The sequence below is a fragment of the Miscanthus floridulus genome, chromosome 7 (assembly GCF_019320115.1).
Source record: "Miscanthus floridulus cultivar M001 chromosome 7, ASM1932011v1, whole genome shotgun sequence".
Classification (NCBI taxonomy): domain Eukaryota; kingdom Viridiplantae; phylum Streptophyta; class Magnoliopsida; order Poales; family Poaceae; genus Miscanthus; species Miscanthus floridulus.
In genome coordinates this window covers 125,411,582-125,425,366 of record NC_089586.1, presented here as the reverse complement: position 1 = coordinate 125,425,366, position 13,785 = coordinate 125,411,582, and the positions used below count along the sequence as shown (strand labels likewise).

Sequence of the window (13,785 nt, the reverse complement as noted above, 5' to 3'; positions counted from 1 at the left end):
TAGGGACGCAGCAACCAGGCCGTGAGGAGACTGGCAACGTCGCAGGACTGGTGCGCTCTCGCGGTTACTGTGGCAGGCGACGTCGGCTGAGGCCGTGGGCGTTTGTGCTCAATTTTTTTGGCTACATGGTTGGTGGCCTCGTTTTGCTACGTATTTGGTCTCGATCTGGTTTGTATATGATAGTCTTGATTTGGTATGTAATTTCTATTTGGTATCGATCTAACTCGTGATGATCTTGATTTGGTTCTCCACTCCTCTTGTGCCTTGATCTAGACTCCGATGGTTCGGAAAATTGCATGATTCGTATTTTGTATTTAATTTATTGGCTTACTGTATTCTATTTGATTTTTCTTATTGAATTCGGTAAGGGAGTTCATCACATTGAAGCTGGGGCTTTAGGGTATATCACGAGTGCAGAACGGTATGAACTTGAGGATTAGAGCGGATGGTGTAAGAATGCAGGGGAGGCCAGCAAAATTTTGACTCTTTAATATTAGAAAAAAAAATAGATATAGATTAGATATTACAGCTATAGATAACCAAGAAAGTGTCAGCCCATGAACAGGACTAATTCTAAACAAATCTGGCCTGTGCCACCAAGGCCTAACTACCTTCACAGACAGATTCCGGGTTCTTCGCTCTGCTTCTTTTTCTAGATTAATTTTGGGCAAAATTTGCCAGGAGGCATCGTTAAAGTGTGGCTTTTGCCACGAACCACCAGAAAAAATTGTCTTTGCCAAGAACAATTACAATTTCACGTATATTTGTTGGTAGACACTATAGTTTATATAATAGCATTTTTATCTCACATAGGTCACAAAACACATAAATTTGGACAAAATACCCCTGCCCTTCACTAGTTTTGTAGGACCCAAGCCAAGCCTCGCCGGTGCCCTGGAGCCAAAACCTCGCCGCGCCGCCCACTGGCCATACTCGGCGAGCGCTGCTAGCAGCAGCAGGGTGACGGGTCTACATGCGAGTTGCGACACTTGCTCCGCCCGGGCGGGCGCCCGTGCTCGTCGTGCCGTCGCGGCGCCCGGCAACGTGCTTGCCGCGAAGCCCGCTCCCGTCCTTGCCGCCTGGTCGTGCGCATGCGCTCGTCGTGCCGCCGCGACACGTCTGGCCACGTACTCCCCGGGAAGCCCGCGTCCGTCCTCGCCTCCCGGATGTGCGTCCATGCTCTCCGCTCCGCGCTGCCAGCCTGCCACGCCGATCCTGCCTCCCAGCCACTGTCTCTCCACACCACTAAACCGTTCGTGATGCCCCACAGCATGCTCACCGCGAAGGTTGAGTCTGTTCTCGCCGCCCAGGCGTGCGCCCATGCCCGTCGTGTCGCCGCAGCGCCCGGCCATGTGTTTGCCTCGAGGCCCGCTCCTGTCCTTGCCGCATGGGCATGCGCCCATGCTTGCCGTGCCGCTGCCACGCCCGGCCACGTGCTCGCCGCGCGGGACGACGCCGCTGCCGAAAACTGCAGGCACAGCCGGCGGTGGAGAGGGTGCGCCGCGCCGCCGCGGCCTCTCGTCCTTTTTTCCGTGCGAGGCTACGAGCGAACGAAGCTGCGGAGAAGAGAAAGGTTAAGGCAAAAGGGCAAGGGCATATTCGTCATTTCAGTGTCTGCCTATTAAAATCAGATAAAATAATGGCTTGAGTGTCTTATAGCATATTAGCAAGGATTTATAGCAAAGCCAAACTTTTTTAGTGGTTTGTGGCAAAAGCTACACTTTAACGATGTCTCCTAGCAAATTTTGCCTTAATTTTGGCCGCGTCAGCCGTCAGACAAGAACAACTCCACACAAGTATTGATATGGGCGAAGCATGCCAATGGGCCACTTAAGCAGGCCAAGATCCATAAACAAACGTCAGGCAATTGCATGTTGAGCCAAAACAAACAAGGATAGGATATTAGGCAGTTTCGGCCCAGTATTCCCAACGATTGGAAGCGCTGGCAAAAGAACACCACGACTAACTTCACGGATCAACCTAAATGGCTAGGCTAGCTAAACTTCTTCAAACCCTAAAAAAACAAGCTAAACTTGTTACAAAACAAAAAACAAGCTAAACTACTTCGACCTAAAAGATTAACCTTCCAAAGATAAACTTACACAACACCGGTGAATCAAATAATCAAAAGTTGTTTTTAGAAAAGAATCATTGATTTCTTCACCATTTGCAAAAAAATTACAAGGACGTGCTCGGGAAATTAAAGGCAAGGAACAACGGGGTAAACAAAATGTAAAAGTACCCGACAGAAGTATATGCATTTGGCACTACGCACGGCAGCACAAATTAGCTCACTCGCTGGGTTGGACATTGCCTCCTGCTCCTGCTGTTGCGTCGTCGAAATCGTCCAAGCTCAAGCTTAGTGTTTGCAGTTTGAACCCAGCTCCCTGGATAGCTTCCACTAGGTTCGAGGCTACTCCAGTAGCTTGCACAGTTGTCTCCTTTGTTAACTGAAAAAGAACCGATAACAAGAATGTACTTCAAGCACATCAGACAATCGTTGTAAATGTGACATAGAATTGACTGGAGATATTACAGAGGAGAACGCCATCTACTGTTTTTAGAGAATATTCATAATACATTTCTTTGAAACACTGAAGCAGTTAGCGCCTTAGCGGTACATCAACTTGCTGTTAGTTTACCCATGATCTAGGTGGTGCCTACAAATTGCGGGTTTCATGCCCTTTCTAATTCAGAGCTCATATATATTCTTCACATAGGAATGAAACACAACAGTCTGAGAACTCCTTATGAAATAAAATAGCCAAGAAATCATGTCACTTAAGAAGTTCCAGCCAAGTTTTACTCAGGGATTACTATTTCTTCAATGTCTACAGGTTTTGCTGCTACAGTTTGTGTATTGGCAGTCAGCAGTCAAAAGGTAGGGTCCATTTTAATTATATTTGATTTTTGCATCTATGGCTGTTGTATCTTGACGATGTGCTCAAACAATAGTCAAATGTCTTACATGGATAAAATCTTTGTCTTGGTTTCCCATCCTCATCAAATCAGTAAAGTATATGGCCATCCAACCAAACAAATCCAATTTTCGAGCAACATAACAAATGAATGACAGAGAAATTCGAATACATATAAAGTTGTGTGCGTCTTGCAAAATGACTATGTTGAATACATAAAGTTGTTCAATTACTTCATTTGCAAGAAGACTGAAGTGATTTAGTATTTTAGTTTTTTATACTTGAACAAGGTTCTATATGCAGAACATGATTTGAAATCTGGTTCAGAGATCTTGCTTAGAATATTTAAACCTAAAAATAGGCTTTGAACAGCTGGCAATGTTAAAACTCTAAGATTCTAGTGTCTATTTAACCTTGGAGGCTTCAATAGAAGCTTCTTCTTTACAGGTGATTGTTTCTTCCTATATATATATATAATATATATTCAAGTTTCTAGAAAATGTGCTCCACCTCTAACTACGGATTAAACTCTTTCTCACGAAGTGAGAAGAAAAGATCAAACTGTTTCTCGACATGGTTGCAGGGACAGTTTGAGCTGAACTGCCGCAACGTGCAACGGAAAACCAATGCACAAAGATGAAGCGCACGAACTAGTGCCTAGTGGGAGCACTAATCGAACGAGTGGCAGGCAGCAGGAAAACCTGACGTACCACAACACTCGCTATGCCTTCTTCAGTGAGCACCTCTAGGTCCTTGACTCCTTCCATACCCTTCAATAAAGAAGATATATTTCTTCATTTATGATTTAGTATTTAAGTTCTGCAAACTAATTTGCAAGAAAAGAAAATGGTAATTAGCAGTAAAATAGGATGGAAAAAGAGCGAAGCCGGACCTCAAGAGACTCAGTGATCTTGGGAATGGCCCTCTCCTCCATGGTGCCCTCTGCCTTGAAGTAGAGGATGAGGGAGTCGGAGGTGTAGACGGGCGTCGCCGCCTCCGCGGTGGCCGCGCGCACTACGGCCATGCGGCGGCTTCTTCTCCTCCATCCGGGGGCAACTTCAGCGCTGGCGCAGAAGAGCTGCAGGGAGACGCGGCCAGGGAGGAAGGATACAGCGGCGACGGCGGCGGAGGGGAACAGGTGGCTAAACGCCGTCGACGACATTATCTTGCTCTTATCTCGGTTTGGCCACGTCGGTCGTAGAGCTACCTCTTTCGCTCGCTTGGCCAGTTAGTTTGTAGGGGAAGATGGGGATTTCTTAGGCTTGTTTAGTTCGGCCGGAATCCGCATTTGCACGGTGTTTGACGATGTGACGGCAAACACACGGTAGCAATTTTGTTTGTATTTGTGAATTATTATCCAAATATTGGCTAATTAGGTTTAAAAGATTCGTCTCGCAAAGTTCAACCAAACTGTATAATTAGTTTTTGATTTCATCATTTAGTACTCCATACATGTACCGCAAATTTGATCTGATAAGAAATCTTCTTTTTGCATAATGCTAAAGTTGGGAGTTTGGGGAACTAAACAAGGGCTTGGTCGTTTCGTTTTGAATAAGGTTTTCTTTTATCAAGGACCCAAGCACCTTAAATGGTAACAATAAAACAGTCCAACCAAAATTTTCTAATTTCTCCAATCAAAATTATACAAGTTTGTTAGTCAAAAACGTCTTCATATGGCCTAGTGTATCCTTGGACAAGTCCATGTCCCTGTGGCAATCACGTACAAACTAAAGAGTCATAATGTTTTACTCTTCGAAAGTGCTAGAATCCAGACGTCCGGACAGACGCCCACGCGCTACACTCCATTTCACGCTCCACACGGGCCCCGCACCGCCCAAGCGACAAGAGGGGAAGGGCGTGCGACGTCTCTGATTCGGAAGGACACGGCCGCGGCATCGTATAGATGCCCTGTCGGCGCGGGGAGAGACGATGCAGCAAACGATGGGGAGGAGAAATACAACCCCGATCTACTTTTGAAACACCAAGATACAATAGTTGCAACAACGTCTGAAGGCTTAAAACATGCTTCTGAAACACTTAAAAAAACATCTGGAAAATACTTGAAAGCCATTGCAACCATACGTAAACATCCAAATAAAACACATGCAACGTATGTGTGAAATATATGCAACATCCATATAAATACACTTGCAACATGCATCTAGAAAACATAGATGAAACATTCATCTGAAACATCTGAAACACTCGAAACATACGCTTGCAACATGCCTCAATTACAACATATACAACATGTGCAACATCCTTCGATCTACTTTTACAACATCCATATGAAACAAATCCAACATACATATGAAACGTCTGAAATACTTGAAACATATATATGCAACATAGGAGAGGGGAAGGTTGGCCGATCGATTCTGACCGCCGGGTGGGGGGAGCTTGGTCACTAGGATGAGAGAGGGCACCGTGCTGTGGTAGGGCAAACCCGCCCACTCCGCTGCAACACTACCGCGCCACCTCCATGGATCTCGTCGGGGTGGAGAAAGAGGGCCACCGAATCCGCGGGCGTTGGACGCTTCCAGTGGGTGAGGACTCCGGGGTTATAGTTGGCCAACGGGCCGGCCCGGTTAGACACAACACAGGCACGGGACAAGCACGACCCGCATAGTGTTGGGCCCACATGGCACGCCGTGCCTCCCAGGCCATGCTTATCCGGGCCTCGTGCCTGGCCTTTGGCCCAAGCACGGCTCTACAGGCCGCAATTCGTGTCGTGCCGGCCCATTGAGCATGGCCAAAATTGCGTGCCGTGCCAGCTCATAGCCCGATGACCTCAAAACCCCTCAAAATGATTCACTAACCAAATACTTATCAGATTTCATAAGTCACAACTCAAACAAAGACACAATCTGTCAAAACACTCAACTGTTCTAACTTCTAAGTCAAAAACTCAGGCAATCTTAAATCCAACAAAATAAGAAACAAAGCCACAGAGGAGAATTTAAAAGATAAATAAGCTGTTTGTGCAATGCTGTCTCATTAAAAACCTTTTCATGTAAAACTCACCTTTATGAGAAACCCTAGAAAGAGAAAAAGAGTGTAGCACAGCTCTTAATTAAGTCTTCCATCATTGTTCAAAGATCTCAAGTCACAGTTACAAATGACAGATACAAAATAGAGATAACAAATTAACATAACACTCTCTCCTGAAGCATCCCTGGTCATCCAGGAACTCAAATGTGACACATTTATTACATCAGATAAGTCTCAGTCCATTAGTCTCGATAAGCGTGGGTAATGAAGACATGCCACAATTAGAAGTAACCAGAACATAATATTAGTCCAATAGACCTAGAAACAAAAGGAATCACAGTCAAACATCTAACGGGTCCCAATGCCACGGGCTTAGTTGGGTGTAGACACGACCTTACTCGAATGCAGCTTCGAGGTTGAAGTCCAGATCTTCCTCTGTTCAACAAAGAAGGGTGATTACAAAGTACTCAACAAGTCCAACCTTACCCTACGGAAGGGGATAACAGTATATGCATATGTATATATCAAGGATAAGGCTTGATTTTATTTGCAGAAAGCTATCTTTAGACACATACAATGTTTCATTTCATAAATACATTTGCAAAAGACATATTCTCCATATATAAGAGTAATTCTGAAAAAGGGGTTTGTCACAATTTTAAGTGTTGCTGAACATGTTGTTCCCATAACACATGGTTGTCAACCATTTCTTTCCAAAATCACACTCATTCATATTTATACTCATCCCAACCCATCTAATTGTTGAAATCAAACCATAACCCGTTCGAGACCGCGGACACAGCTATCCGGATAAATTTTATACTCTGCAGAGGTTGTATATTTTCACCACAAGTAGGATATTGTAACTTAACACCGTCGTGCAAGCACAGATCCATCAGAACCATTACCCTCCATAGCTGAATATTGGCGCTCACCATGGGCACACTAAGGCAATAATATCATAATACAATAATTTACAGAGCTCATTACATTTCATACAATTCCTCAGTTCCCACATACATCTCTTAGTGTCCCGTTACACACCTGCCTGCAGGTGATTGCCATACCAACTAGGAGGATTTAGACTAAGCCTTGCCACATATAAGGTCGAGTGGTTGTACGATAAAATGAGTTAGGTGAGATGAATCATCAACTTAGTCCTTAATCAAGACAAGGCGGATATCTTCACGCTTAACCACAAAAAGTACAAGCCACAACACCACGACATCCCACAAAAAGAACACCGATCAGCCCCATCTCTAAGGTAATCGCCATCTATAACTTGTTCATTAACCCTTTCACAATAGCCACAACCTATCCTCACCACTCACACAGTTTTCATTTAAAATCATTGTATTTGAAAAATCATAGTGATGAGTATACATGATGGGTACCAAGTCCTAAGCATAGTAAATATCAATATTTCGTCGTAGCATATTATTTATTCGTAGGTTTAAACAAGACATTTATTGGTAATATCGATTCAAGGATGGCTATTCAAATGGATTTAGCTAAGCAGCGAAAATACCTCATGCGTATATCGTATATGCAATATTTAAAACGGCTTCTACGGGTTATGTTTAAAAATAGGATCAATATGCATCAAAGGAGATTAGATTGGACTTGCCTCCGTCGGCGTCCTCGACAAACTCCTACTGGAAGTTCGGGTCCTCGGGGTCAAACTCACGGTACTAACCTCTGACGTCCTCGTTCTCCGGCTCGTTCCCTTCGTCCTCTAAAAACGCGTAAATAACTGAACATGCAAACAAACACAATTAAATAATTATATATATTCAAATGAGCTCTAAGAATTATGAAATTTATCTGAGAGATAGATATTGATTTTAGATAAATTTAGGAAGATGAGTGAAACGGAGCTCGGATGGATGAGATATTAATTTTGCAAGCTGGCTGTTTAGTTAACTTCTGGAAAATGAAATGGCATTCGTATGTGCATGCACGTGATTGGTTGCTGGTGGGTACGTGCACGTGATGCTGAAGAGGTGTCCTGGGCTTCACGTAATGGCCATGTTCGCTTGTGTTATGATCTGTTTTTTCACCTCGTATTTTTTAACTGAAATAGTATTTTTTTTCTCACAATAAATTAGTCGGAGCAATATTTCAGCTTTTCAGTCAAGCGAACAGGTCCAGGGAGTGGGTGGGTGGGTTCAGGGAGTAACGAAGGGAGATAACTAGGAGAGAAAAAAAGACATGGACTGGCAGAGAGCACGGATGTCGGACTCCCGACATCGTCCGCCATGGCTGTCTGTCGGAGCTTCGCCCGACGGCGATTCCGGCCTCCATTTCCGGAACCGAGAGCATGGGGAGAGAGAGGAGGGCGAGGGGAAGGTCATGGGCCGCTCACCTCGAGCTATTGCGCCATGGAGTGGGAGATCGATGAGGGCGAGGTGGGTTCTTGCGAGGAACGGAGGGAGCTCAGGGGCTCAGTACAGGGAAGGAGAGGGAGAGGCGCGACTTAGGGAAGGTGGAGGAGGGTCTAGAGGTGCTCACCGCCAAAACAATCTAGCTGCAACGGCCGGACGCGGGAGATCAACGATGGTGGTCGTCTCTGCACAAGAACAGGGGTGGAGCACACTCGAGCAGGGGAAGAATGCAAGTGCGGAGCTGCGGAGCAGGACGGCTCAGTGTGGCTGCAAGGAGAGGCGAGAGGAGCGCCCTTCTATAGATAGCCCGAGGTGAAGATTGGCTGGCCGGCTCGCTCAGGGCCATGGCAGAGCTGGTATGTGGAGGGGCGACCGGCATGCGTGGTGCAGCAGCTGGTCAGTGCTGAGGCGACGCCCGTGTTGATGACGCGCGCGACGAGGCGGACAAGGCTGGCGAGGACGGCCGCAGCGACGTGGGTGGAGCAGGGCGACGTGCGTGATAAATGCTACCAGGAGTGTGCGTAGCTAGCTTGCTCTGTTGTGGGCTGCGTGTGTGTTTGTTGTGTGCTGTGCTTGCTGCTGCTAGTGGAGGAGAAAGGAGAGGGAGGTAGGGCCCACGATGTGCACAACACGACAGAAAGGTGGGGCCCACATGGCGTGGTGTCGTGCGAACAGCTGAGGTCGGCGAGGGGGGTGGTGGGGCCAGCGCGTGCGGACGCTGTTGGGCGAGGGTGAGCGGAGCGCGCGCGAGATAGAGGTGGGGACGGCTAGAGATATTATTGCTGCGATCCAAAGGATATATATTTGGACAGGAAGCAAAGGGACATATATGAGGTGGAATAAGTAGAAAGGGGATTTAAATAGAGCTCTAATGACTTTAGTTTTCAAAATAGATTTTGAAAATATTTTTGAGCAAGTGGTTTTTACGAATTGAATTTTCGGCCTGAAGCGCCCTTGGTCATCTAGGAACTCAAATGTGATACAATACCAGTCCCAGGAGGCTAGTAACATATTTATTACATCAGATAAGTCTTAGTCCAGTAGTCTCGACAAGCGTGGACAATGAAGACATGCCACTTAGAAGTAACCAGAACATAATATAGGTCCAACAGACCCAGAAACAAATGAATCGTAGTCAAACATCTGACGGATCCCAATGCCACGGGCTTAGTTGGGTGTAGACACGACCTTACTCTCAACACTAATTACCAGCAGCCCTAGATGTACCAGCCCCAGATGAACCAGTAGTACCAGCAGCCCCAACTGCATCTTCATCAAGGTATAGATTCTTGAAGGAGTCATCGAGCTCTTGGTTGTCAATAGCATGTTGTAATCTTCTTTCTTCCAACTCCCAATCCTTTATGCAGGCCAGCATCTCCATAGTTCAGGCAACAGGCGACGTCGTCGCTCTTCAATTATCCTTCCTGTCAAGCTGAAACATGATTCCGAAGAGACAGTAGAAATAAGAACAAACATAATATCTCTAGCCACTATAGATAGGATTGGATAGGTTAGTTTGTGGTCACGTCACCAGAGAAGTAAATTAAAATCATCCTCATATACAGTGACATTGTCAGTGTCCAGATAAATTAAGAGCTCACTACCAGTAGAACCATATGAAGATAAAGTGAGGGCACAGGCAGAGGAAGGACCAACAACAGATCCAGGACCTCCAAAGATTCTTCCCCATGCCTGTTTTTTCTTACCTGTATGGCTTGCAGGCTGTGCAACCCTTTGAGTCCTAGCTGCACCAAACTTTCTCTCATATTTGTTAAATAACTTATAAATTTTAGTTTTCACATCAGCATAATATGAAATATAATCACAACCAGTGCTCTCTTTAAGTAATTTCAGGACTCTGAATAAATCTCTTATCTTAGCTCTATGATCAAGAATAAATGTAAATGAATATAACAGAGGTATATGCTGTCAGTATTTAAGAAATTTAAGCTTCGTAGGATATACAATAGCAATGTCCTAGGCCTAGTGGTGGTCTATCTAGATACTTTAACAAACCTAGAGTTATGAGCACGAATAATGTAATCCTCATAGGCCTCTGTCTCACCAATACCTAACGATAAATCAAGCCTAGCAATCAAGTGACACAATTGAAAGGTCTTAATAGCTAGGGGGTGAATAGCCTATAAAAATCTCTACAACAACACTTAGCAAATCGATTAGACAAAATATGAGGCGAAGCGAGTGCTGCGCTAGCCTACTAAATATGCAAGCCACCTACCATAATTTTAGTTTATATAGTCTCTATCCACACAATAGCTATGTCACTACACTAAGTTAGTGTGCTCTCAAAGACTAACTAAAGAGCCACACTAACCAAACTAACAAGCTCTCACAACTAACTACACTAAAGAGCTTGGCAACTAGTTTATGGTAATGTAAAGATAGAGAGCAAGATGGTTATACCGCCGAGTCGAGGAATGAACCAATCAATCACAAGAATGAATACCAATAAAACCAATCACCTCAAAATCAAATGATGACACAATGATTTTTTTACCGAGGTTTACTTGCTTGTCGGTAAGCTAGTCCTCGTTGTGGTGATTTACTCACTTGGAGGTTCACGCGCTAATTGACATCACACGCCAAACCCTCAATAGGATGCCACACAACCAACACAAGATGAGGATCACACAAGCCACGAGCAATTTACTAAAGTACCTTTTAGCTCTTTGTCGGGGAAAGGTCAAGAACCCCTCACAATCACCACGATCGGAGCCAGAGACAATCACCAACTTCCGCTCGACGATCCTCGCTGCTCCAAGCCATCTAGGTGGCGGCAACCACCAAGAGTAACAAGCGAATCTCGCAGCGAAACACGAACACCAAGTGCCTCTAGATGCAAACACTCAAGCAATACACTTGGATTCACACCTAATCTCACAAAGATGATGAATCAATGATGGAGATGAGTGAGAGGGCTTTGGCTAAGCTCATAAGGTTGCTATATCAATGCAAATGACCAAGAGAGTGAACTTGAGCTGGCCATGGGGCTTAAATAGAAGCCCCCACGAAATAGAGTTGTTGGCTCCTCAGTCCACTGAAAATCGAGGCCACTAGACACGCTGATCAGATTGACCGGACACACCCTGCCAGCGTCCGGTCAACGGATGGCCGCCACGTCATCCCTCTCTTCAAATGTTGAGCGCCCAATCTCAACGGTTAAGTGATAATCGAACGCAGCACAGTGCCAAGACCGGACGCACCTCTACCGAGTCCGGTCGTTTCCAGAGAGTTCCTGAGAGAGCCAAATGATGACTGGACGCGTCAGTTTGATCATGATCGGATGCAGGACCCAGCGTCCGGTCACTTCAATAAGGTTTTAGAGGTGGAAATTCATGACCAGACGTGTCCGGTCATGCCAACCGGACTCGCCTAGCATCCGGTCACACACGGTCTTCTCTATGCGCTGCCACATCAGCAGGACCGGATGCTGAACAATGTTCAGCCAGAGTCTGGTCGCTTGCGTTCGGTCTCAGGCCGAGAGTACCATACTCTTTTATAATTGACCGGGCGCTGCTCCCCAGAGTCCAGTCACCACGTGACCAACGTCCGGTGCACTCTGTGAAACCCTATCTTTTCTGTATAGGGCGCCGGTGGCACCGTCAGACACTCCGCCAGTGAAGTTTCAAACCCTTGCTCCCAAGTGCTAAACATAATATGTATCACCTTTGTGTATGTGTGTTAGCATATTTTCATAAACATTTTCAAGGGTGTTAGCACTCCACTAGATCCTAAATGCATATGCAATAAGTTAGAGCATCTAGTGGTACTTTGATAATTGTATTTCGATATGAGTTTCATCCATCTTAATAGTACGGCTATCGAACCTAAATATGATCACACTCGCTAAGTGTCTTGATCACCGAAATAAAATGGCTCCTACCATTTATACCTTTGCCTTGAGCATTTTATTTTTCTCTTTCTTCTTTTCAAGTCCAAGCACTTGATTATCACCATGGCATCACCATCATCATGTCATGATCTTCATTTGCTTCACCACTTGGAGTAGTGGTATCTATCTCATAAACACTTTGATAAACTAGGTTAGCACTTAGGGTTTCATCAATTCACCAAAACCAAATTGGGCTTTCAACAATTCAGATCTAGCCACATTAGGTTTATAGTCCTAGTTATGTACATAACCACCAGGATTATAAGCAAGCTAGACTGAACCCTAGCAACTTGATCAGTTTTCTGCCTATAAGATTTCTGGTGCCTCTTCAAGTGCCCAATGCTAACATTAGATCTAGCAGACAAAGTATGCTTACACATTTTACAGGCAGCTTTACTGTAGATTTCCCTACCATTCACGGTCTTATAGATCTCATCAAAATCAGTCCACACAGTAGATTTACGCTTACCAACACCAGGTCCAGAAGAGGTACCAGTACCAGTAACAGATGGAGTTAAGCCGTTGGAGCAGACCGGGGTCCCAGTCGCCATCGCCCCTTCACCACCGCCACCGTCTAGATCGATCAGAGCAGCAGAGACGCTACTGACATCGATACCGAACAAGACAGCAGCGTCCTCACGAGTGTCGTCGTCGTCCTTAGGGGCCAGGCCTGCCGTGATTAGATCATCGTTGTCGGTGAGCGGCCAGACTATCTCGTCATCAGCACCAGCCATGGTGCCCTTGACCGCGAAGGGCTCTCCAGCACTGTTCCTCAACGATGCGCGAGGCTGCCTTGGTCGCTCTATGCCACAGCTAGAGAACGACGCATCAGCTACCGACCTATGCAAAGAGATGAATGAGGATGAAAAGAACAGATCAGAATAGATCAATCATCAATGGAAGAAGAGGAGGGTTAGGGTTAGGGTTAGGGTTAGGGTTGTACCTACGTAACCGGAGCCCGGTGCTAAAGAAGACGAGGGCCACCTAGAGAAGACGACCACCGGTTAGAAGGACGGCGAGTGACGAAGGAGGGATAGACGGGGACACGAACTCACATAATCACCGAGATCTAGAGGGGAGATAGGGATAGGGAGAAGGAAGAGGAGGAGAGGGGGGGGATCAGGTAGGAGGAGTAGGGAGCTGCTCGCCGATAGCAGGCGGATCGTCGAGGTCACCTCACCGGAGTTGAGGAGGCGAGGGCGCGAGGCGAGATGAGAGCGGTGCGGTGGATCATGGGTGAAATGAACTAGGGTTCGGGGTGAGGGAGAGGGCGCCGCAGCATGCCGCTTATATATGAGGGGGGAGGCGGGGAGCCGTTGGGCCGCTTCACGCTGGGCCTTGGGGAGGAGGGGAGTAGGGGACTGGGCGAGGGGGGGGAGGCCGGGCCGCTGCCGGGCCGACCGTTGAAGGCCGGGCCAGGCCGTGCCAGCCCACGGGCCTAAGCAGCGACCTAGGCACGACCTGCTCCCTCGACCCAGGCCCGCTGATCATCGGGCCGTGTCGTGCTTGGGCTGGGCCAAAATTGTGGGCTTTGTGTCGGGCCGCCGTGCCGCGGGCTGCATGGACATTTATAACCGGG

General features: G+C 46.4%; 1 protein-coding gene across 3 annotated transcripts; it reads right to left on the bottom strand.

Annotated features, from left to right (window-relative positions):
* Window positions 1-691: 691 nt before the first annotated feature.
* Window positions 692-4,150, bottom strand: LOC136464632 (uncharacterized). Of its 3 annotated transcripts, XM_066463586.1 has the most exons (4): window positions 3,811-4,150; window positions 3,629-3,688; window positions 2,243-2,450; window positions 692-1,556 (listed from the first exon to the last, which is right to left on the bottom strand). In XM_066463586.1, exons 1-3 carry the CDS (start codon window positions 4,078-4,080, stop codon window positions 2,292-2,294), a joined length of 489 nt encoding a protein of 162 aa, XP_066319683.1. In that variant the 5' UTR covers window positions 4,081-4,150; the 3' UTR covers window positions 692-1,556; window positions 2,243-2,291. The 3 variants fall into 3 exon arrangements, with proteins under 3 accessions (XP_066319683.1, XP_066319682.1, XP_066319684.1); XM_066463585.1 differs by lacking the exon at window positions 692-1,556 and having other exon boundaries at window positions 2,122-2,450; XM_066463587.1 differs by lacking the exons at window positions 692-1,556; window positions 3,629-3,688 and having other exon boundaries at window positions 2,122-2,450.
* Between the last annotated feature and the right edge of the window lie 9,635 nt (window positions 4,151-13,785).